We start from the raw sequence: 24,107 nt of genomic DNA on the forward strand, positions 1-24,107 counted from the left end.
TGAACTCAGGGTCAGAGTTGGGCTAAAGCGGCTGACGCCTTATTTATTCTGACGGCAATATCTGCTGCAACCCGGCTCTTTACTATGCTGACAAAGTTTCGCCCACCGAGCGTTCCGTACAAATTGCTTGACAGAGTATAATAAAATAATTTGATGTGTTCCCTAGTTGTTATACTCTGGCAAACCCAGTTTGTCAGTAGAAACAGGCTCGAAATTCAAATTGTATGAGAGGACAAATCCTTTGCGCTGGGTACGGCTTGCCTAATTACATTGAATTGAACTGTTATTACTTCGTTGAAGTATTATGAAATAATAATAACTCAGCAGTGGCCTAATTATAGTTTAATGGCATTTCAAACTGTTTTGAGAACTCGATTATGTTTCGCTCGGAAAAAAAATCCGATACCTATATTATTACGATAAGTAATATCCTAGCTCAATCTCTGTCGTGCTGTTTTGATTTGTAAATTTTTGTCCAGAATGTGTAGCGGTTTTAGTTAATTATAAGGTGGTCAAGCAAATCTTCTCAGTAGAAAAAGGCGCGAAATTCAATATTTCTATGAGAAGTTATCCCTTCGCGCCTACATTTTTCAAATTTGCCGCCTTTTTCTACTGACAAGATCTGCTTGACCAACTATAACGCGTATTTACTCACTTGGTAAAAAGAGACAAAAGCTATTTATGAATGAGTTAGGCTCTTATAAATTATTATTAAATTATATAAAATGTATAAAAAATTAAGCATTTATCACGTTATTTTTAATTATTATAATCAATACCCAATCAACGGAATAGGTTGCTTCTGATATCCGCTTTTTTGCAAAGCTACTGGCAGGATTGGTGAAACAGTTGAACAGAATGAAAATTTTACTCAGTGAAAAGAAAATACTTATATCCGGCATCTTGTTAATCAACGCAATTAAAATACAATAATTGTGATATTCAAGTAAGCTGAGAAATTAAAATAAAACTAGATATTTATTATATGAAATCCACGAGGGATTAGAATTAATTAATAAAAATAACTAGTCAAAAGGACCTAATTTGATTCTATTGATTCGAGTTCCCGGGCGACGTTGCAACGGCGCATGCTCGAAAAGCGCTCTGAAAATTCGCGACTACGGCTGCTGAAGGTGAGTATTCTATATTTTCTTATTATAATCTTATTAGATTCTATTAATTACCTATCTTTATAGAAACGCATTTTTCGGATTCTATTGATAATATTTATCAATGTAAGTACATTTTGACTTTGTATACGTGTAAATTGATTTTGCCGGTCTTCGTTTTAATTGCGCAATTCAATAATCTTTGAAAACTTATGATTTGATTAATTTATGTAGAAATATTTGTCATTTAAAACTTTGTGGTGTATAGAGATAGACTGCCAAAAGTATTAAATATTGCAAAGGACTTCCACCACAATGTGTCGATCTTAAAGGTAGGTACTTAGTCTTTTTAGTTATTCTCATTATAAATTTCGTCCTTCAAAGTCGGCAAGTTATTTTAATTTTGCAATAAATATTATGGATGTGAAATACATAAACCTAGCTCGTTGCTATTAAATATTACTTATTTTGACATATCTTTTGTAGTTTGCCATTTGAAAAGAGACACGTCACCACGTGAGTCTTTAAAACTTTTAGTGTGTTCGTCCATATGTACCTAATTGGGGCATATTTTTACCAATTGGTTTACGATTTCACTCCTTTGAATGCAAGTATTAATCGTTCTTGCAGGGAATTGATCGTCTTTAGATATAGACGGACAAGATGGAGGCAGGCAGCGTTGCGCCGGCAAGTCCATGTGTCACGCTCGCCAATATATATGCGACTTTAGATTATTCTATTTTCAAACGTGCAAATGTATGCACTTACGCTTTCTATAGCACAGATCAAGTCTACTAAATTTAGACAATGCATTGACTTATCGTGGCAATACACGAGTTTATTTTCTTTTAATGTGGACAGAAAATTAACCGTCTTGTCTGAGCGTCTGCACCTAAGTTTTACAGTGTGAATTATATCTTAGAAATCTTAGAATCGACCGTTGCGCATTAAATTGCATTTAATAAACCTGGCAGAATATTACTTGCCTATCTTACATAATTACCACGAACAAGAGTTAGAAATGTTGTAGGTAATTCTATTTTAGTTATTTAAATATATTTCGTGATATTTGTTTTGTCTGTAGGTCCGGTTGGTTTCAAATAAGTAATTTGATAACCGCGTAAGATGGGTAAGGAGAAGACTCATATTAATATCGTGGTGATCGGCCACGTGGACTCCGGCAAGTCCACCACCACCGGGCACCTCATCTACAAATGTGGTGGCATCGACAAACGTACCATCGAGAAGTTTGAAAAGGAAGCGCAGGAGATGGGCAAGGGATCCTTCAAGTATGCTTGGGTAAGTCTTTATTAGGTTCCATCAGCAGGTCCATCCAGATCCAGTAGGAAAAGCATTGGCGCTATTGTTTTATAAGATAGGTATCAGTCCACTTTAGGTACCTACGCCTACGTATCTTTGCAAAAATATAAAAGCTTAAAAATAAAAAATTAACTTGTTCTGAAAGTGTAAATATTTTTTTATATAGGGGGAAGCGGGGCAGATAGGCACAAGGGGCAGTTTTGAACACCCACACTAATTCCTTAACTAAAAACTTATGTTCACCTTCTGCAACACTATAACGTGGCTTTGTATGTGTGAGTGAGGTACCAGGACGGCTACCGTGAAAATCGAAAATCGTCAATTGCGGGCATTTTTCTCTGTCACTCTAATTACGCCTTCATTGGAGTAAAAGAGAAAGATCCCCGCAATTTGCGAATTTCTGTTTTCGCGGTAGCCCCTCAGCTTCGGCACATCTCTCCTGCCAGCCGTTGCCGCTTAGTGCGTGAAAACGTGTTTCCGCGGTCGCATAGTAAAAAAATTATGATTTTTTTATCGAGTTGTGGTGCGAAATTTTAGACTTTACCGGATGAACATCATAATGAGCGCTTAGTACGTTTATTCAGTAATAGAGTAAGCTTATTATTTTAAAGTAATAGTTAATAGTATATTTTTAATAAATTATTTTTCATTTATTTGACCATTGGGGTACTTTGGTACAATAAAGATTGGGGCAGTTTTGAACATGTCAAAGTGCCCCTCTAGTGTATCTAAGTGCCCCTGCCAGTTTTTTTGTTGTGAAAATTTTTTTACTGAATAGTGCGAACGTACAAAGAGAAAAAAATTGACAAAGAAAAGTTAAAACAACCAAAGTAGCTTTTTGTGAAAAACTGACACCGATTTCATTAAAGTTTTTGTTTTGTAGTTTTAGTGCACCTGCTTCTGAAGTATGTTCTAATAGCACCGCACTGAATAGACGTTTTGTAATGTTTAAAAAGTTTACTACTGGTCAGCTAACTGAGTTGATCTGTAAAGTGTGCTCTGCGGGGCAGTTTGAAACACTTACGGGGCACTTTGATTCACGTGCCAAAGTACCCCAAAACGATGTATCAAAGTGTCCCATGTAATGTATCAATGTGCCCTGCAGGTGGGGCACAATTGAACAAATCCCATTTTTTGTTAAAATCCTTATATATCTTTTACTGGCCATAAATTTAACAAAAAAAGATATATTTTGTATACCTTAGTAAATTTGTTATCTACTAAATACAAAAAAAATATATTTAGAGTTCATTTTGAGGCCTAAAATCGATTTCAAAAAAAGGTGTACCAAGCTGCCCCGCTTCCCCCTACCTGGGGGCCGATTTTTGAATTTCGGCCGCTCGATTTCGGTGTGCTACTCTGCAGCGGCGCCACCATAATGAATACCAATGAATTATATGGTGAAATGATGTACCTAAAAGGTACATCATGTACGTATAATGTTTATGGCTGTACCTGTGATAGGAAACGAAATAATCGGCATTGAAAGTGGCGCCGCTGGGGAGCATACTCCCCAGCGGCGCCACACAGTACTCATAGATGGAGATGATATTAGCTATTTTTTTCTTAAGTAAATTGATGTACTAATGCTGCTTATTACGTACCTATTGAAAAAAAAGAATTGTTTTGCATTGATTAGTGATTTTATTTACATTTCAATTCCGCGTTCCACCTAAACGGTATGAGTTGTAAGAGAGGCGCGCGGGTGAGCGAGATGGTGATAGAAATTCTTCCCGCGGAACCGCGCTCCCGCGGCCCGTTCCGATTTTCAATAATAAATATTTTTGTTATTGCTTTCGTTATGTTTCTGTGTCTGTACTTCTGTATCAAAAGAAAAGTTATATTAAGTACGTTGTATTTTTTTTTATTTAAAAGTATATACTTAAATAACATTTTCTGTATGATAGTTTCAGATAAGAATTACATCTTGTTTCATTGCGATTTTCAGTAGTCGGGTTTTAGTTTTTGAACTTTTTTTCATAAATAATATTTTTGTTTTGGCTTTCGTTATGTTTATGTGTCTGTAAAAAGAAAAATAGTTATTCGTTTTACGAGGGGGCAAAGTTGTTGTCCAAGATTCCAAAATTATATAAAAAAGCGAATTATTGGTTCGAATAATGGAATCTTGAGCGTTGCGAGAGTTACAACATTTTTCACCACACCAACCCGACGAAAATACTAATGTAAAATATCAAACAAATTAATAAATAAATATCATAGGATTTTTTTACACAAATTGACTAAGCCCCAAGGTAAGCTCAAGAAGGCTTGTATTGTGGGTTGTGGGTACTCAGACCGCGATATATATAACACTTGCACTGCTTGGGCTATCAAAATCGCTGCAGACTTCCTTTGGTCTAACTTTATACGCGATATAATCCGTTTTAATAGTTTTATTTCATGAGTAACATATGCAATCGCGGTAACCGAAGACAATACATATTATAATACGTAACGTATAAGTTAACAACTCAAAATTTGCATTAGGTAATTTAATTTTCACCACACCAGCTCGGAAAGACTTACTTTGCACTTCAAAAACGGATAGCAAAGTGCAACTAATTCACATGTGAGGCAAAGTAATCAAATGCAAATTTTGAGTTGTTTTCTTATGTTTACTGGTAGAATTGACTTTTAAATGATGATTTTGGATGATAAATATTTAATAACATTAATTTGAAATTGATTTGATTTTGTTTGATACCGTCATTATAGCCATCTTTGCCCGCTTTTTTTGAAAAAACACGAATTTCTCAAAAAAATATATAACACATCATATGACTTTTTTTGCTCAGCACGTCCATAGTGATCAAACGCATCAGTTTAATTGAAGAAAATTTTTAAATCATGTTTTTACCCACTTTTTTTGGCGTTTTAGAGGGCGGGCAAAGATATCCGGGATTTGCGCCAACATTGCCCACGACAATTTGGTGTTCAAATACAGCTCGTATGTATGATGATGATGTCTAAAGGGGCCCACTTATTAACAGTCCGCCGGACGGTATCGGCCTGTCAGTCGTTCGGAACTGTCAAAATTTTGTTCCTACTGACAGGCCGATACCGTCCGGTGGACTGTTAATCAGTGGGCCCCTTAAGGATTATTTAATGGTTTTGGGCAATCGTACCGTTCCCTGTTAATAACTTAGCGATAAGTGTAATAACTTTTGAATTGGTGGGCAATGTTGCCTACCCGTTTTTGGCCATTTCCATACAAGACTCACCTAAGCATTTTACAAAGGCTAAGGTTGTCACTTTAGAGAAAACATGTAGTTTAATGGACTAAAATATGAGTTTTGCTGTAGTTTTCATGCGTTAAAGGGATAAAACATCTAAATAAAGGATAATAAGACCAATCAAATACAGTATATAATTATAAACTTACTTTAGTGTACAAAACATAACCATAACATTCGCTTACTTGCGAAGTTGGGTAAATTTGTCAAAAGTGACAACCCTAAGCCGTTTTAAGTGGTGGGCAATGTTGGCATCCATAGGTCTGTAAATTACCGGATTACATTGCCCACCGCCAAAACTTTTGTGTCTTTAGGCCTTTTTAGATTAAACCTCAATGGACATAATCTATGCTTCATGTTTTATAACTGAAACCCGGAAATATTTGTCAGTGTTCTCATTTTTTTTCTACTTGCATTCATTTTTCAACAAGTTTTGCCCTCCGAAATATACCCTATATTTGACAACTCGCTGAAAATTCCCAAGTCAAGTTGAGCATATGTTTGGTATATAGTTTTGTCACTAATTTAACCTATTTCCTTTAAATATTTAATAATTTAACCTATTATTTAATGTTTAAAATTGTCGTTTTGGGCAAAGTTTCCCCTGGTGGCAAAGTTGGCTATAATGACGGTATTTAACATTTAATATTTGCTTCGGGTTGGTGAGGTGAAAAATTTTGTGTTTCACTCGGAGACAAATTTTGTTTAACCCTCGTGCTTTAAAACCCTCGCAACGCTCAAGATTCCATTTTTCGAACCACTCGCTACGCTCGTGGTTCAATTTTGGAATCTTTCGCTTGCTCGGGTATCAATATTAGCACGAGCGGTTAAACAACAACTTTGCCCCCTTGTAAAAAAAATAACTATTATTATTGAAAATCGGAACGGGCCGCGGGAGCGCGGTCCCGCGGTAAGAATTTCTATCTCCATCTCGCTCACCCGCGCACCTCTCTTACAATTCATACCGTTTAGGTGGAACGCGGAATTAAAATGTAAATAAAATCACTAATCAATGCAAAATAATTCTTTTTTTCAATAGGTACGTAATCAGCAGCATTAGTAAGTACATCAATTTACATAAGAAAAAAATAGCTAATATAATTTCTATCTATGAGTACTGTGTGGCGCCGCTGGGGAGTATGCTCCCCAGCGACGCCACTTTCAATGCCGATTATTTCGTTTCCTATCACAGGTACAGCCATAAACATTATACGTACATGATGTACCTTTTAGGTACATCATTTCACCATATAATTCATTGGTATTCATTATGGTGGCGCCGCTGCAGAGTAGCACACCGATTTCGTGTATTTCGTTGAATAATATCTCCACTACTAGGCATTTAAATTCTACTGATAAAATTGAAAACGAGTGGTCAATACCACTCGATTCCCTATCGCTCGTATTTCAAAACTTAGCATTTTGCCGTTTTCCACCGATTTTCGAGTGACGAATTCGCGCGATCGAAATTCAAAAATCGCCCCCCTGATCGCACCGAAGTTCAAAAAAGGTTCCTTGCTGGCCACTACCTTATAAAAACCTTGATGAATGTACTTAAGTGAAACTTAATAAAGACTTAATTTCATCGAAAATGTAGGTACATACCTAACTATCGATTAAGGCGTTTTTGAGTTTTCGCAACATTCTCCAGTAAAATCACATTAAGGAACGTGAAGATAGAGTCGGACCAAGAAAAGTCTGCAGCGGATTTGATAGTCCACGCAGTGCAAGTGTTATTTTAAACGCCAAACTTCTATGAAATTATGACGTATAAATAACACTTGCACTGCGTGGGCTATCAAGTCCGCTGCAGACTTTTCTTGGTCCGACTCTACTCCCATTTGTTTTGTCTAATGAATTTCCGCGAGCCTGTTTTCATGATATTCTCTTTTTTACTTCCAATATTTTTTAAGTAAAGGTGACAGTTATTAATTTGGAAACAATGTCAATGCAGAAGAATTGTAAATTAAAATCCATTATAATTGATCTAAAGTTATAGTTTTCCCCTAATTTTCATTTTCTTAATGACTGCTATTATATTGCACACACGATATATATTAGGTCCTTACCTATGAAATTGGCGTTTTTGTTCATAGATATAAGTCTGATCCTAGTTTTTTTTTTTTTACAAAAGTACATACACAATTACTAACTAATGGTACCAATTTTCAAGAAATAGAGATATTGAAAACATACCTTAAAGGTGTCAAAAATTACTGGAAAAATTTTGTTTGGTTTGAATTAGCCATCAAAAAAATATCCGCAAAATTAATTGTATGGAAATTCGTGTTTCGTTGAAATTCTCCGAACAAAACGCCAATTTCATAGGTAATGACCTAATATTTACTTACATATCCGGTGACTTTTTAAGTTTTTATAAGCCAGGGACGTTGCTATAAAATGTTGCTACTTACTTAACCCATTCAGCGCTAGTCACGACACGATGTCGTTTTGCCTCTACGAATCATTTTCGTTACATACCGGGAAACCCATGTTATCGGCTACGACGTAGCGATACGACCGTAGCTCAGCGGTGAATGTGTTAATATTTTGCCCCATTTTTTTTAAATTGTGTACTATTTTAGGTATTAGACAAGTTAAAAGCAGAGCGTGAGCGCGGTATCACGATAGATATTGCATTGTGGAAGTTTGAAACTGCTAAGTACTATGTCACAATCATCGACGCACCCGGACATAGGGACTTCATCAAGAACATGATCACTGGCACTTCCCAGGTAACTAAAGCTGATGTAAAGTGGCTGTTTTGCAAGGAAATGTCTACAAAGAAGTAAATGGATAGTTAATTGGAGTGATGCAATTTGCAGGCGGATTGCGCTGTTTTAATAGTGGCTGCCGGTACGGGAGAGTTCGAAGCGGGCATCAGCAAGAACGGGCAGACGCGCGAGCACGCGCTCCTTGCCTTCACGCTCGGAGTAAAGCAGCTGGTCGTGGGCGTCAACAAGATGGACTCCACCGAGCCGCCTTACCACGAGGCCCGCTACGAGGAGATCAAGAAGGAAGTGTCCTCTTATATCAAGAAAATTGGTTAGCAGTTCATTCCCATAATATAGTGACTAACACACACTTTTTCACTTCAAAGTCTGGGCAGAGTTAGCTTAGACTGATTCTACCTATAACTTGATCTGAGTATAAATTCGTGAGGATTTCGTAACTTGATAGACTCTACCTATTTAAGATTACTTGACAGATTTTAAAGAAAGCTATTTTTGAGTTTCGAGGAGAACGGGAAGGTAAGTACCAACCTAATTGTGGCGGAAGCGATTCGAGCGAACAAATATAGCACAGTCAATGCCGGCTTGCACCTTTTACTTGCATTCCATTCGACCTTCAGTCCAATCGTTTGGTTACTTCCCATTTGTCCTTTAGAACAGAAGTATTTCACGAATTTAAAATGGCGAAAACTAAAATAGATAGCATAAACTATATTGCAAAAAGGCTTCTGCTAATTATCTTTTTATACAATACTAAATTTGGATACTTAGCTATCTCTTCTCTTGTATAGGTAAGTAATTTATATTAGCGAATCTAATTAATACTTTAGGTAGGTACTTAACTAACTTGATACAAAATCAAAACCCAAATACTGGTAAAGCGCTTCAAACACCTTAACCCTTTACCAGGCTGACATTTCAAAAATGACAATCGGATGTCAGTCTTACTCATCGAAAATAGAACACATGTTTGAAGTGCCGTATGTGGGAAATATATATATATCCCTTAGCCTGGAAAAGGGTTAATTCAGAAACTGACGACAGGGACGCAGCATTACGTAGAAGTGAGATGCAGATAGGTATCTCTACCGTCTCTAACATATAGCTGCGTCCCTGTCGTAAGCTACTGAATTAAGAAAGATGTTTGAAACGCTTAACTGTTAATAAAAAAGAAAATTATATAAAAACTGCGCTATTTCCGAATTCATAAGAAAACAGCTATTTTCTGCAATGTTAAATTGGACCCTCGACTCCTAAGTGGCACTGCAATGCAATATGCACGTTATCGATTTAAATATTCTTGGACGACATAAGTAATAAATACCTATGTTTAGTTTCGTGTATTAACCTTTTCGCCGCCAACGTCAATGAAGTAATAAAGTGTCATCAACGCAAAGCCACACATTGCACGCAAAGAACCCGTATAGGTACCTAGTGCATCATCAAGTCGCGTGTGGTGCACGAAATGTACCTACTGACCAAGTCAATGGCGGCGAAAAGGTTATGTACCTAAGTACTTTGACTAAGTATTTTAATATTCATTGCCAAGTCTCGAAACTGTATGTGAATTGTGTACAGGCTACAACCCGGCAACCGTGGCGTTCGTGCCCATCTCGGGCTGGCACGGCGACAACATGCTGGAGCCCTCTGACAAAATGCCCTGGTTTAAGGGGTGGACCGTCGAACGCAAGGAGGGCAAAGTCGAGGGGAAGTGTCTCATTGAGGTAACGCACATTATTTTTTTTACTTTTTTTTGTACTTGTTGTCATTTTATGTAACTAAAGCTCTACCATAACTTAGAAAGAAATAATTGGAGAAATACCTACATAAAATATATAAATAGGTATTAGGTAATTGTAGGATTGGCCAGCAGATTTTTTATATATAGGTATGATGATGATGATGATGATGATGATGGTATCCTCTTATCCCTCATCAGGGACATAGGGCTCTCAGAAGGGTTCTCCACTGTTGTCGATCCTGCGCTGTCTCTTCGAGTTAGTATATATAGGTTCTTAGTATATATAGGTATACAGTTACCTATATAAAACAAACGGTTCATTAAATTGTTACATTTTTACGATCTTGTATATGGTTCTGCCAATATTTTCTACATTGATGCACATAATACCCCAAATCATTACTTATAGGATAAGTAAGTAATACAATACCCAATGCTTATAACTTGTAAATAATAGTAGATTGTACAACAAGGGCATAAAGTGACCCATTTTTACCCGAGGCAATTTTTTGGTCTGAGCGAAGCGAAGACCAAAATAGTAGACGAGGGTAAAAATTGACATTTATGCCCTTGTTGTACACTCTGCTTTTCACTTCGATTGCGAGGAAAATAAAATTATATTTTTCACGGCAATTTACACCACGAAATTGTCGCAAAGCGAAAGAACATAATACATAACCAATTCCCGCCAACTAAGGTTTTTTTTTTTTTTTAATTTTCAACATGTGATCAGAGTTTCAGACGCTTGGTTTTCTGCCAAGTCAAACATTTCGGAGCATTTTTGAACAATAATCGTCTCCTATTTTATGTGATTTACAAAATTTTATGACAGAAAATACGGATTTCTAATAAACTGTAGCATAAATAAAATAATATAACAAGTTTTGTCATCTACACAATTTTATTGCTCAGTAAAATTGTGCAATATGTTTTAACTGTTTGGCTGTTGAGACCGATTACCTTAGTCTTAGAAGAAAATTTTATTTTTATGCTCTAGAGCATAAAATGCGATTTTATGTCGTCTACGCACGACATAAAGGTGTACTTTTTGAGCATGAGAAGTGAAAAAGCTATTTTTCTGTTAATGAATATTTACATAAGTTTAGTAGGTATTAAGTGACCATTTAAGATGTATCGACCGACCAGTGGCGATGGCGCCCTTATTAGGGTGATTGGGTTTTCTAATAAACCAATTCATTTCTGTATAATCCAGTATATTAATGTTGTTGTCCTACTGATTCCCCAACTTTTGGTCTATTGTGATATAGATATACTTGCTTTTGACTTCATCACCTGAACGGAAAAAATGACCATTAAGCAAAAAATAAGCAAAATACAACTACCTATGTGACAAAGACCAAAAATTGGGGAATCAGTAGGATTTGATTATACAGATATGAAGTTAAGTATTTATTGCTACGCTCTTGCAGGGCTCATGTTTGAGAGATCTCATTTGTTATATAATACGTATTGTAGGTAGGTCTGTACAATATGAATGTAAATAAAGAACTTGAAACTTAAAAACACTAAGCTTAAGTAAATTTTGGCACTCACTTCTACTTGCTTATCTAATCAAACTCGTCATCTCACACCTCTACTGTGTTTCGGTACCAATTATGTAAGTAAGAATAAATGACTGTCATACTGGGGGACGATCTTTGAAAGCTGCATCCGCCCTTGTATTGTTTCACCTAACCGACCATACCTACCTACTTTAAATTCTGAAGCATTCACTTACGTCTGATTGTATGGTTGAATACCGAAGGTCGATCGCTCGACTTCGCGACAGACTGCTAACCTTCAGATGATATATTCTCAATGTTTATTTATGAGAAGCGATAAAACTAATATTTCCGTATTTTGCTGCACCAAGTTAAATGTCATCAAAATAAAAAAACTAAGACCTATCATAATCATATTACTTAAATTGTCTTAAATGCATATTGTCGCGTTTGTTACGCGATTAGCAATCGAGTTAAGTAGGAATCTTTTTTAAGTCTGCCTTAAAACAACTGTAGCTTACTGCACATATATTTTGTGCGGGTTTTAGATGTGTATTATTTGGCAATGAGAAAACCTAATTCATTAAATGTTTTGAGCGACATCTCTACAAGTTTGCTAAAAATAGACACAGGTATTCCTACAATACATAAATATCAAAATTAATATTGAGAATAGAGTTCAGTCTAAAGTCCCAAATGGTATTCGGTGCGCACAAGGTCGTCCTTCGAACTCGTTCTATGGACCGCTCTCCTTTGACCTTTTAGTTTCAATTTTAGCTTGTCGCGGACGCCTTACGGCATTTAACATTGAAATACCTAATGTTATTCTGTGCCCATTATTCCATCTGATTCGGATGTCTAATGTTATTCTATGATACATTTAATACATTTGCAAAAGGGCGTACAGTCAAGTGTACAAATAGGGGTGTAGACAAGTTACTCAAAAATATGTCTCATAGCTCTTAATTTGCTGACATAAGAGCTATGGGAGCATATTTTTGAGTTGATTTGTGCACCCATATTTTTATACTTGACTGTACAGTCGACGTCAAAGATATGTTTGCACTTTTGCATCTTACTCCCTTGTAATAAGGCGAAAACTGTATACATATCTTTGACGTCGACTGTACCTTCGCAGCACTTTTAATAAAAAGACAATTTTAAAGGAAATAATCTGATTAATGGACAGACTACAGTTTGACGGACATGACGAAACTATAAGGGTGACAATTGTCATTAGCTTCGCAAATAAGTACTTATTTATTGACGATATAATGGAGTTTTTTTTTAATTAAAATGTTGGTGGCAAACAAGCAGACCGCCGTTACCGTAGCCTATGGCCTGTGACGCCAGTAACAGTGATGTCGACAATTATCACACCTGTCACCGTGGTGAAATAGGGGCCTGAATGTAGGATGACACTATCCCATTGTCTTGTTAGAGTTCGACTATGTGGGAAGTATTGTGTCCATAGCCCGGTTAATTAATTGTCCTGTCGTATCATGTAGGTTATAAAATTGTTATTGTATTCAACTTTATTTGATCCATGTACGCTCTCCTTGGTCTTCCGATCAAATAAAGGAAAAGGTCAACGTCGTGTCGTATCAGGCTGTCAAAGAGAAGGCAGAGGACCGCCAAACATGGAAATTGCTCCACCGACAAGAGTCATACTCTTAAATATATGATGATAATTCAACTTATAACTAGGGAAATTGCGTAGTTTAAAAAGCTCCCTCTAAAGACTTGCTCTCTAAGGCTCACTTGCACCATTCCACTAACCCGGGGTTAACCGGTTAAACCTGGCGTTACCATGGTTACCAGTACAATTTGACACTAGATTAACAGTTTAACCGCTTAATCCCGGGTTAGTGGAATGGTGCAAGTGGGCCTTGGGAGATTTGTTCAAAAACTCCAGAGTTAAAAAGTGACTATGGTAAACGATATACTATGTGGGAGGCATATCACCATGATCAATAATATATTTACACTAGATTGAATAGGTAAGTCAGTACTCAGACAGGCAATGGGATTATCGTATCCCATTTTGCTTTTCTGGTTTACAGAAACATATCCGACTTTTGTAAGTACATTTTGTACAAGACATTCAATACGGTTGCAAATTTATATAAAGTACTTATTAAGACTGCGGGCTCAGCACGGTTCCATTTTTATCGACTATCACTATGCGCGTCCCTTTCGCACTTACATACTTGTTAGAACGTGACAGGCATGGTGACAAGGGATAAAAACGCGACCGTGCTAAGCCGCCTGTTCTTCGCGGCCTGGTAAAGGGTTAAAGCACTGCAGTCGCTTACCTTAGCCGTACGTAATGTATGTGTCAGGCGCTGGACGCGATCCTGCCGCCGTCGCGGCCCACGGAGAAGCCGCTGCGGCTGCCGCTGCAGGACGTGTACAAGATCGGCGGCATAGGCACCGTGCCCGTCGGCCGCGTCGAGACCGGCATCCTCAAGCCCGGTAAGTGCTCTCAAGTTCATTTATAAGTACCTACCTACTGGATATCAGGATTTACCAACATTTATTGTATCGAGCCTTACATCGGTGCACAAGTTATGGGTGCCCCAATCATCTCAAATATATATCCCATAGCTCTTATGTCAGCGAATTAAGAACTATGGGACATATATTTGAGTAAGTTGCCTACACCCATATTTATTAGGTATATTTGACTTGTACCTACCCAAAAGTTATTATAAAATAGTATTTTGACAAAATGTATCCTTACACCTTAATAATTTCTTCTTTCTTCTTAATGTCAGGCATGGTGGTTGTATTTGCGCCGGCGGCCATCACCACCGAGGTAAAGTCTGTGGAAATGCACCACGAGGCGCTGCAAGAGGCGATGCCCGGTGACAACGTCGGATTCAACGTCAAGGTAAAGTAGCCTACCTACCATCATCTGCAGGTGAGTAGAGTTAATTTGGCTAACCGCGAATAGGGCCTACTTCAAACTAACTCAGAAAATCGAGAAATGAATATAATAAAAACGAATAAGACGAACCAAGAAGGTAGTACAGTCTCCCGCAATAATCTGTTACTCTTCGAAGGCTGCAAAAATATGTAACACGCTCTTATGGCTCTAATATTTGGGAGACCGAGCTTTACTCGGAAAACATAAAAAAATAAAAAACGCGCGTTTTTCCAGAGACAAGATTTTTCGCCCCCGAATACCTATAGCAAAATTCATCGAAATCATAGAGCCATTTCTGAGATCCCCGAAATATAGGTACCTATATACATATTTTGTATACACCGTGTTTTTATAGAATTCCGTTAACTTCGGGGTATGGTTAAGTACGTTTAAGAAAACTAAATGGCATAGTTAATTTTCTTTTTTTTTATAATCGGTTATTTAATATATATTAGCGTTGTTATAACACGGGCATTACATTTAACTCAACCAAGCAATTGATAACTGTGACATATCAATGTCGTCATTTCGAACATCGATCGTCCGAGTTAGTACTTAAGTTTAGTAGCAAATGTATGAACTTTATACTAAACACTAATCATAATCAATATGTGAACAGGCCCTAAGTGGCAGGCAAGTGTACACGCTCGTAGGGGCCTTATCAGATTTATTTTAGTAAGTACCTACTTCGTCGTAGTTTATGGCCAGGGCAAAACAGGCACCCTGTAGCTGCCTGCAACATGTAATGCGTGTAGTTTTTTTGCTTATTGTCAAAAATATCTCAAAAACCGGCGAAGTGAACCAGTTGGTTTCGCGCCCTAATGGATCGACTTTTTCATTTTTCCATAAGACTGATTCACGCTTGACAGGTTAATTTTATGCAGAAGTTTATTCTCTATTATTACGCCAATTGTGAGGTAAGTAAACTTAACCGTTATATAATAAAAAGAAACATAAGTTTCTTGTAATTTTGCCGGTTATTAATTTTATACAGATGCGGAAAATTTCTAAACGGTTGGAAAGTTTTCAGAAATCAAAAAAAAATAGGTAACAGTTTATATTTTGGAAATGGAAAGTTTCTATTCCATCTCCAAACAAAATTATAATTTTTTCTGAAATTTTCCTTTGTTTAAAATGACAATTTCAGAGACTTTCCAGCGGCACATCAGTAGTTAAACGTGTTCTCTTGCGTACTTAATTTACCTAAGGGGTCATCCATTAATTACGTCACACGTTTAGGGGGAGGGAGGGGGTCAAGAAAATGTGACATATTGTGACATGGGGGAGGGGGGAGACACAAACTTTGTGACGTCACTTTAACTTCATCAGTAACCGAATTTTTTTTTTTAATTATTTTATTCGCTGTACATTTAAATAACAAGTTTTTAAAACGATAATCGTTTTTATTCTTTTAATTTTCTTTCCTAAGCAGTTTTGGGTTATAAAATTACTAATATTTATATCGTCAAAAATATTTTGATAAAATATTAATATTAGGTCATTACCTATGAAATTGGCGTTTTGTTCGGAGAATTTCAACGAAACACGAATTTCCATACAATTAATTTTGCGGATATTTTTTTGATGGCTAATTCAAACCAAACAAAATTTTTCCAGTAATTTTTGACACCTTTAAGGTATGTTTTCAATATCTCCATTTCTTGAAAATTGGTACCATTAGAAAAATATAAGTAATTTTAATACTCGAACCGACAGCACATGAAAAGACCTATTTTCAAGGCTTAATTCTGAACACTTAACAATAAAAAATAACAATTAATTGCTGTCAAGCAGTTTGGCGAAATCATATTGTAGTTTTATTGTAATTGTGTATGTACTTTTGTAAAAAAAAAAAAACTAGGATCAGACTTATATCTATGAACAAAAACGCCAATTTCATAGGTAAGGACCCAATAATACTTAGGTACTTACTTAATTCGATTTGGCGATTTCGTAGAAAAAATGTGACGTCACACTAGGGGGGAGGGGTTTGCCAAATGTGACCAAATGTGACAAGGGGGGGGGGGGGAGGGGTCAAAAAACCTAGAAATTCGTGTGACGTAATTAATGGATGACCCCTAAAGGCTGCGCGTCGCAAAGAAATTATTCCATGTTTGTTATAGTAGGTATAATGGATCTCTTCGTGTGTGAACCAAGCACTTGCAAATTGCAATGACCGGTTTTGTTGTAATCTCAACTCGTGAACCGTGGGTGTGTCGAGTTGTTCTTTTGGATTCGTGACAGGGTTCATTGAAATACAATACCTACATGAAATCGAGTGTTATTTGAAAGTAGCTCTTAGAACACTGCTATGTTGATTTCACAATAATATAGATCAAGGTTGTTGGAGTCGAAATAGTTAATTAAGGTGATGCAATAGAAAGTGAAGGCATGTTTGTGCGTTTGTGCATTTCAGAACGTGTCGGTGAAGGAGCTGCGCCGCGGCTACGTGGCCGGCGACTCCAAGAACTCGCCCCCCAAGGGCGCCGCCGACTTCACCGCGCAGGTTGTTCACCCTCCGTTAATTCCGCTTTATGCACATTTCAAACAATACAACACTATAGACATAGTCAAAATCTAACTGTGCAACCAAAGGAATTTGCAGTTGCAATAGTGCGATTATTTCGTACCTTTGCCGTACCTACTACCTACGTAAAAGTAGGTATAGACTAGCCCCCAACATCACTGAATGCCAGTGGCCCCTGTACTGGGGTTTTTTAAGTGTTACCTATGTAGTTACGTCTAGTTTACTACATCATTTTTAATTAAGTATCTATTAAAATAATTACCTAAGCGCTATCGTAATCTTGTAGTCCAGGCAACCACTTAATTGGGGAAATGTGTATTAAATATTGTATTGTTAGGCTAACAACTAACAATGCAATGGTTACCGGGCGCTGAGCAACGAGCATCATTAATTTGAATGCAGCTTGTGAGCTTGCACAATAATGAATGCTCTTTAATACTGGTTGCGGTGTAGCTGTAGGTATATTAATTTGTCGAAATATCATTTGCACCGGCCTCTCGAACAGCTTGTATGGCGAATCGGTGCAAATTATAATTTTTTGCCAACTGTGTATTAAATAGGTACCTATATATATATAAATAATTAGTTGAGCGCCATAGAATTTGTCATCGAGCGTGCTCGTGTCGCCGGGGGGCACGAAGTTATACGAAGTTTTGTCTTATTTATCAGACCGCGGCGAAATGAGCCCGATTTTGTTGGTCTTGTATATCAGACTACGGCGGTCAAAAGGTTATATTATTTTAAACGAAATAACAATGTCGAATATGACTTGATTATTTGACCCAATGCTCTTGCTCAATTATTAATTACCAACTACTAAGTAGAATCTTGAGAACAATACCAGAAACATTACAAAATTTAATTAAATGAGTTACCTGTTTCAGAAAGTATGTAATTCAAGTGCTTCGCCAGTAAATCATAAAATATTGTAGGTTCCTTAGAGGTCTGTATCATTGCGAAGAAAACCTTATTCAATTATTTTTTAAGTATTTTGTACAGACCGCCAGATAGATGGACATTACGGGCGAATGATCACCATCGCAAGGCTTGGCAATGAGATTCCGTTTTCAAATTGTTGTCCTTTGGCTACGAAATCGTAATATAGCTTTACTAGTAACAGACACATTACTAGTAACTTATTACCTACATTAAGGCAGTAAACAAGAATTTATGAACGAGTGTAAATTGATTACGAGCAAGTGTGATGAAAAATATATTTGCGGTCCGGTACATTACGTACGAAATTAGGCAGAAGTTTATGTTTTTGCCCTTTTTTCCCACGAGTGTGTGCCACGAGCGGTATAAGAATTACGAACTCGTGTTAATTAAGCTTCGGCTCCGGGCTTCAATTGACACTCGTAAGTAAATTCTTGTTTACCGCCCTTAATACACAATGTAAGTACCTAACTACATAATTCGCTCTATAGTGTTTGTTTTGTGTACCTGTGCAGGTGATCGTGCTGAACCACCCGGGACAAATCAGCAACGGCTACACGCCGGTGTTGGATTGCCACACGGCGCACATCGCCTGCAAGTTCGCCGAAATCAAGGAGAAGTGCGACCGCCGAACCGGTACGTGTACACTCCTGTTATTGCTCCGACGTAGGTACACGTGATTCCAAACATATAGAGGCATTCGCGGAGCCAAAGCCAATAAGTTGAGGTTATTTCCATAATTTAATAAAACGGAATGGGTATACTGAGTGGACGCTGCACCCTCCCTGTAGGTATCATGGGAATGGGACACACGCAGATAAACATTGTGTATTATCATAAGGTAAACTTTCCCCTTAAGTAAATGTTATCGATAAACATTTAAGGGTAAAAATGGAATCTTAATTTTATTTTTATACGGCCAATACGGTTCAATTAAGCGATTTAATCATTTACCTACTTAGAATGCAAAATTTAGGAAGGTGTAAAACGGTCTTAGTACTTACTGTTGTTAACTTGTTATTGCGATTAGGCAAAACCACGGAGGTGGATCCGAAGTCGATAAAGTCTGGCGACGCGGCAATCGTGACGCTGGTGCCGACCAAGGCTCTGTGCGTCGAGTCGTTCTCGGAGTTCCCGCCGCTCGGCCGCTTCGCCGTGCGTGACATGCGCCAGACCGTCGCCGTCGGCGTCATCAAGGTATAGTGTGAATCAAACGATCTGAGCTAGTTACTCAAAGAGTCTGAAGAATACAATACCATTGAGTGGTAAACCACAAATTAGGATAATCACCTCGTATTAAAAGCAGATTATAACCCCCTTGGAATGTTAGTATAGATTAACGACTCTATTTCTTTAAACAATAGACTACAAATTACACTAACTAAATAATGGCTAACCTAACTTTTTTTGCATTTAACAACCATCGACACTCAAAAAGAATGCACTCAGTAGAATAACAGCTATGAGATACCATAAAATTTCATTATATTATCGGCTCTATAGTCTTATCATAAGGATAAAAATGCTTTGAAGGTAAGAAAAACACTTCACACGTTTTGCATTTAGAGATAACAGATGTGCCGCCAGGGTCGTACTCGCATTGTTGCAATTGATAAGCACGTGGTTTATCTGTTTAACTATGTCGGAATGTTAGCGTCTCCCCAGATATATCGACGCGCATTCGGCAAAAGCCGATAGGAAAAAGCTTTATGTCCACGCAATAAGAGCGAAAAAGCCGTCGACGCGTCGGCAGGCGCCGGCCGATGCGAGCCGAGCCGAACGACGACTTTTTCGCTCTTATTGCGTGGACATAAAGCTTTTTCCTATCGGCTTTTGCCGAATGCGCGTCGTTATATCTGGGGAGACCCTTATTTAGTGGTAACTTTTTCTGACCTATACCTAACTACAATTGTAATAAAAGAGCGAGCGAGACACCAATAAAAAAAAATTACCTGGCCTGTTATCAAATTGTGGGACACATTATGATATGATTGTAGTTTTAAATCTTAGTGTCTAACTGGCTTTCGCTCGTTCAGTACATGTGTTCTTATTCAATTCCTACTGATCTTTTACGCAACTTGGCTAAGTTTTACCGGACATTCCCTGCTTTCGATTGGATTTTGTACCTTGTGATTTTAACGACCCTGGCTACGTTTTACTTGATATATATTTGTATAAGAACTTGTTGGTTTTGATTAAATGTGATTATTTTTGTTAACTAATATGTATAATAATTATACATTTTTATCTTTCTACATATTTTATTTAACACCAGAAAACGTCCCTGTCGTGGCTAAGGTGCATGTGACTTTCCAAAAGATTGAATATGATATTATCTTTTCACACCACCTATTCGGAAAAGAGCTTTTTGTTCCCTGCTAGGAGGGATCAAAGTGGCACTTTTCTTCCCTGCTAGGAGGGATCAAAGTAACACTTTTCTGTTCTAGCACACTATTTTTACATTTTTTTGCACTGTATTTTTTTAGCTTAAATAATCTGTTTAAGCATTAGATTGTGTCAACACTAAGATTTTTTTATTTTCCTCATAGTTGATGTGAAAAGCAGTATGTGTCACACGGTCTCCAAATTATTTCGTCTTGGGCGTTAACACTTGAATCCCTCATTACGCTCAGGATTCAATGTACGCCCTTGACGGAAATATATCATTTTGATCCCTTGTAACACAAACTACTATTTCCGAATAGGTGGTGTGAATTTTTTTTTATCTATACCACAGCACTCTCGTCTATAATGTGGGCTCTGTACAGTCAGAATCAAATAGATAGTGACGTCCAAATAAGTGGCCAAATACTTATATCAGCACAAATGGTTTTACAAAGGGAAATCTATCTGCAAGATTTTATGGACACATTATGACCATTCATAATGTGTCCATAAAATTTTGCAATTCAATGGTATTCACTCATAAAATGGCCATCTGAACATACACTTTGCGGCTGGGTGTACATGCGAGTTGATAACTTATCAAACAGCTAAGCAAGTGTTTTTTTACAGAGTGTCAACTTTAAAGAAGTCACCACTGGAAAAATCACGAAGGCCGCCGAGAAGGCCCAGAAGAAGAAATAACTATGGAGCAGTTTAAATGTTATTACATTGCTGCAGCCGGTGAACATCGTCCGCTGCGCAACGCCTCGTTCTGTCGTGCTCCTCTGTTCGGTTCCGGTCAACCCCCCTACCCCTATCGGTAGCCCGCCGGCCGCCAGCGCCCCGCGCAACCCCCTCGTAGCCTCCCTTACTCGGAGCTTCTTCACTGGTGACATCACGCTCATCCCTCAAGTATGCATTTATCATAGCACGATATTGTTAAAGTTAGTTCGTTTTAGTTACGCTTACGTGTTAAGTTTATGTCTTTGTGATTATTTTAGTCGTAAGTTACTCTCAAAGTTTGAGTTACCATATCTACAAGCTCGTTACGTTTTGTTTTTTCATCGCAAGGAGTTCAGAAGGAAAACCAATGGTATTGTGGTTGAATTTTTAAACCACGTCTCAACCCAAAATTCGCTAACTTGTATGATTAAGAGCGAACTTTCTTCAAATATGTATACTTTTTCATTTATACTGAGCTCAGTATCATCAAAAACTCTGGTAAAACTTTGTATAACTATTATAGCATTGAACCCTTTTTTCTGTCCAATTGCTAGATGTAAAGAGTTATAATAATGCGTTAGTACTCAAATATTTATTGGATGTAATATTGCAGCCTACCTCCAGGATGTTTTTTTTTCTAGTTTTAGAAATTTTTTGTGCACTTTGATACTTAAGTATTGGAAATATTTAAGTATGTACTACTACTACATAATTTTTTAACATGTTAGTTGATTTATTCTACTTCCGTTATACCCAATTAGTAGCGGAGGAGTGAATGGATGTGTCAACATCAGGAATAGAAAGCAAAGGGTTCGTTGATTATAAATCTGTTCCCTGTAGTTGAGTACTTACTGAATTACATCAGTCGCATCGCATCGCATTAGACGTTAAACGTCTCTAACAATTGGGAAAGTGTGAGCTGTAGATAATTGAATGTTATGCTTTGTTGTTAGTTATATAAAAGATAATCAAATTTATCATTTCATAAACATAATTTTAAACTAACGTCATTCTTGTGTAGGGTTTAATAATTCAAAGCAATAAATCCGTTACGTTGTTCTTTTAAAATTTTATGAATTATGATACTTACATAGTAAATGTACCACTTCTTACATAAAACACAACTCATTTTAAGCTAATGAAACTTTGTAATGTGTTTTCAATAATTTTGTAAAGACCTTTGATCCCGATAAACCAATAAAGAAGCTACTGGTATAAGAATGATTTGTTCATTTAACCCTTTACCAGGCCGGCCCCGAAGAAAAATATGCTTTCACCTCATTGCAGCAGTTGCAGCAGCTCGAACAGGTGTACAGTCACCTGCAATAATATGTTACACAACGAAGGCCGCAAAAATATCTGACACGATCTTATTTGTAGAGCCATAAGAGCGTGTCACATATTTTTGCGGCCTTCGAAGAGTAACATACTATTGCAGGTGACTGTACCTACTTTGGTGAGCGCTTGGCCTTAAGCCCCCTCCAGACTATGCGCGTGAATCGCGGGCGAAGCCGCGAACGCGAGTGTGGAGTCGATTTCGCTGTCTGCTAAAATCGACTCCACACTCGCGTTCGCGGCTTCGCGCCGCGATTCGCGCATGAGTGTGGAGGAGGCTTTAAAGTATAATAAAAATCAAACCACAAGTTATTTTTAAAAGTCGCTGAACAAATGTTGGTCAGTATGAAGAGTACAGCCTACAGTTCAATTTTTTGCTCATGTTAAGCCTCCTCCACATTCGTGCGCGAATCGCGGTGCGAAGCCGCGAACGCGAGTGTGTAGTCGATTTTCGCAGACAGCGAAATAGACTACACACTCGCGCTCGCGGCTTCGCCCGCGATTCACGCGCATAATCTGGAGGGGGCTTTACAGGCCACACCCGGTATATTATACTAGAGTCTGGCTACTGTAATATTACACAAATGTTTGGCGGGAAATTAAAAAAATCTTGGGCTGGTCACACTTTGTGTAGTAGGAATTATAGTTTTGATACTAGAAAACATTTTTGATTTTCTGTGCACACGTATAAGTTAAATATACGTTGACGTGCACTCAAACACACACATAACACACACACACACATAATTTCTACCACTATGAAAAGTACAGTCAACAATAAACACATATGTTAACACTTTCTCACCATATACCATTGTTGCAAGGCGAAAAATGAAATGTAGTATAAATAAGACCTAGCTCGATAATACCGTAATATTAATCCATCACCAAAAAAATACATAAGTACTATGCCAAATATGCTAAATGCTAAGTATCAAAATATTTATAGAGCACCAACCTCCGAATTTGTTTACATTTGTTTAGGAGTTGTAAACATTGCAGTTTTTCGTTATACAACGCTATACGTCGACTTCGCACATTGTGGTAATTATTTACCAGCTTAAATAATAGTTTGCGAACCTCACTCAGTATAGACATTATTAATATTATTTAAAATAAACCCATTATAAACCGCAAACAATTTGAATGAATGACATAAATTGACAACTGACTTTTAGCTTTTTTTTTAAATCATAGATAATTGGTGATACAACAACGAAATATTTGTCAACAATTTTTGGCTAGCCAGACTCTACTCTTTGGGTTCGACCCAAAGAGTAAAGTAAGTAAAATATAATATATAGAGTCTGTGCGGAACTTCGAGCAACACCGGCTTCTGACACATCGGAAGGGAGGGGCCCAAGCGATACCTTATCATAAGCCCCCTCCAGACTATCCGCGTGAATCGCGGGCGAAGCCGCGAACGCGAGTGTGGAGTCGCGAACGCGAGTGTGGAGTGTGGAGTGGACTCCACACTCGCGTTCGCGGCTTCGCCCGCGATTCACGCGCATAGTCTGGAGGGGGCTTTACAAAACTTTCTGCCATTTTTTGCGGGGGGAAAGGTGCACACAGTCGCACTTCTCACACACTTACATACAAAATCCAATCTGTAATGACGACACAAATACATAGAAA

The 24,107-nt window shown here is 37.6% G+C and overlaps 1 protein-coding gene across 1 annotated transcript; it reads left to right on the forward strand.

Annotated features, from left to right (window-relative positions):
• The first annotated feature begins 980 nt into the window (after window positions 1-980).
• Window positions 981-22,358, forward strand: LOC134805181 (elongation factor 1-alpha 2). Its single transcript, XM_063778490.1, has 11 exons — window positions 981-1,133; window positions 2,194-2,408; window positions 8,248-8,397; window positions 8,488-8,707; window positions 9,973-10,118; window positions 13,980-14,112; window positions 14,415-14,530; window positions 16,983-17,072; window positions 18,545-18,665; window positions 19,060-19,226; window positions 21,045-22,358. Exons 2-11 carry the CDS (start codon window positions 2,235-2,237, stop codon window positions 21,114-21,116), a joined length of 1,389 nt encoding a protein of 462 aa, XP_063634560.1. The 5' UTR covers window positions 981-1,133; window positions 2,194-2,234; the 3' UTR covers window positions 21,117-22,358.
• Window positions 22,359-24,107: the final 1,749 nt, after the last annotated feature.

Source organism: Cydia splendana, chromosome Z (genome assembly GCF_910591565.1).
Source record: "Cydia splendana chromosome Z, ilCydSple1.2, whole genome shotgun sequence".
NCBI lineage: Eukaryota > Metazoa > Arthropoda > Insecta > Lepidoptera > Tortricidae > Cydia > Cydia splendana.

What these genes read in the sequence shown, in the direction of transcription:
- LOC134805181 (XM_063778490.1), top strand. Translation starts at nt 2,235, where the DNA reads ATGGGTAAGGAGAAGACTCATATTAATATCGTGGTGATCGGCCACGTG. An exon ending in TGATCACTGGCACTTCCCAG is followed by an intron (nt 8,398 to 8,487) that starts GTAACTAAAGCT and finishes TGCAATTTGCAG; the next exon opens with GCGGATTGCGCTGTTTTAAT. An exon ending in TCGCCGTCGGCGTCATCAAG is followed by an intron (nt 19,227 to 21,044) that starts GTATAGTGTGAA and finishes GTTTTTTTACAG; the next exon opens with AGTGTCAACTTTAAAGAAGT.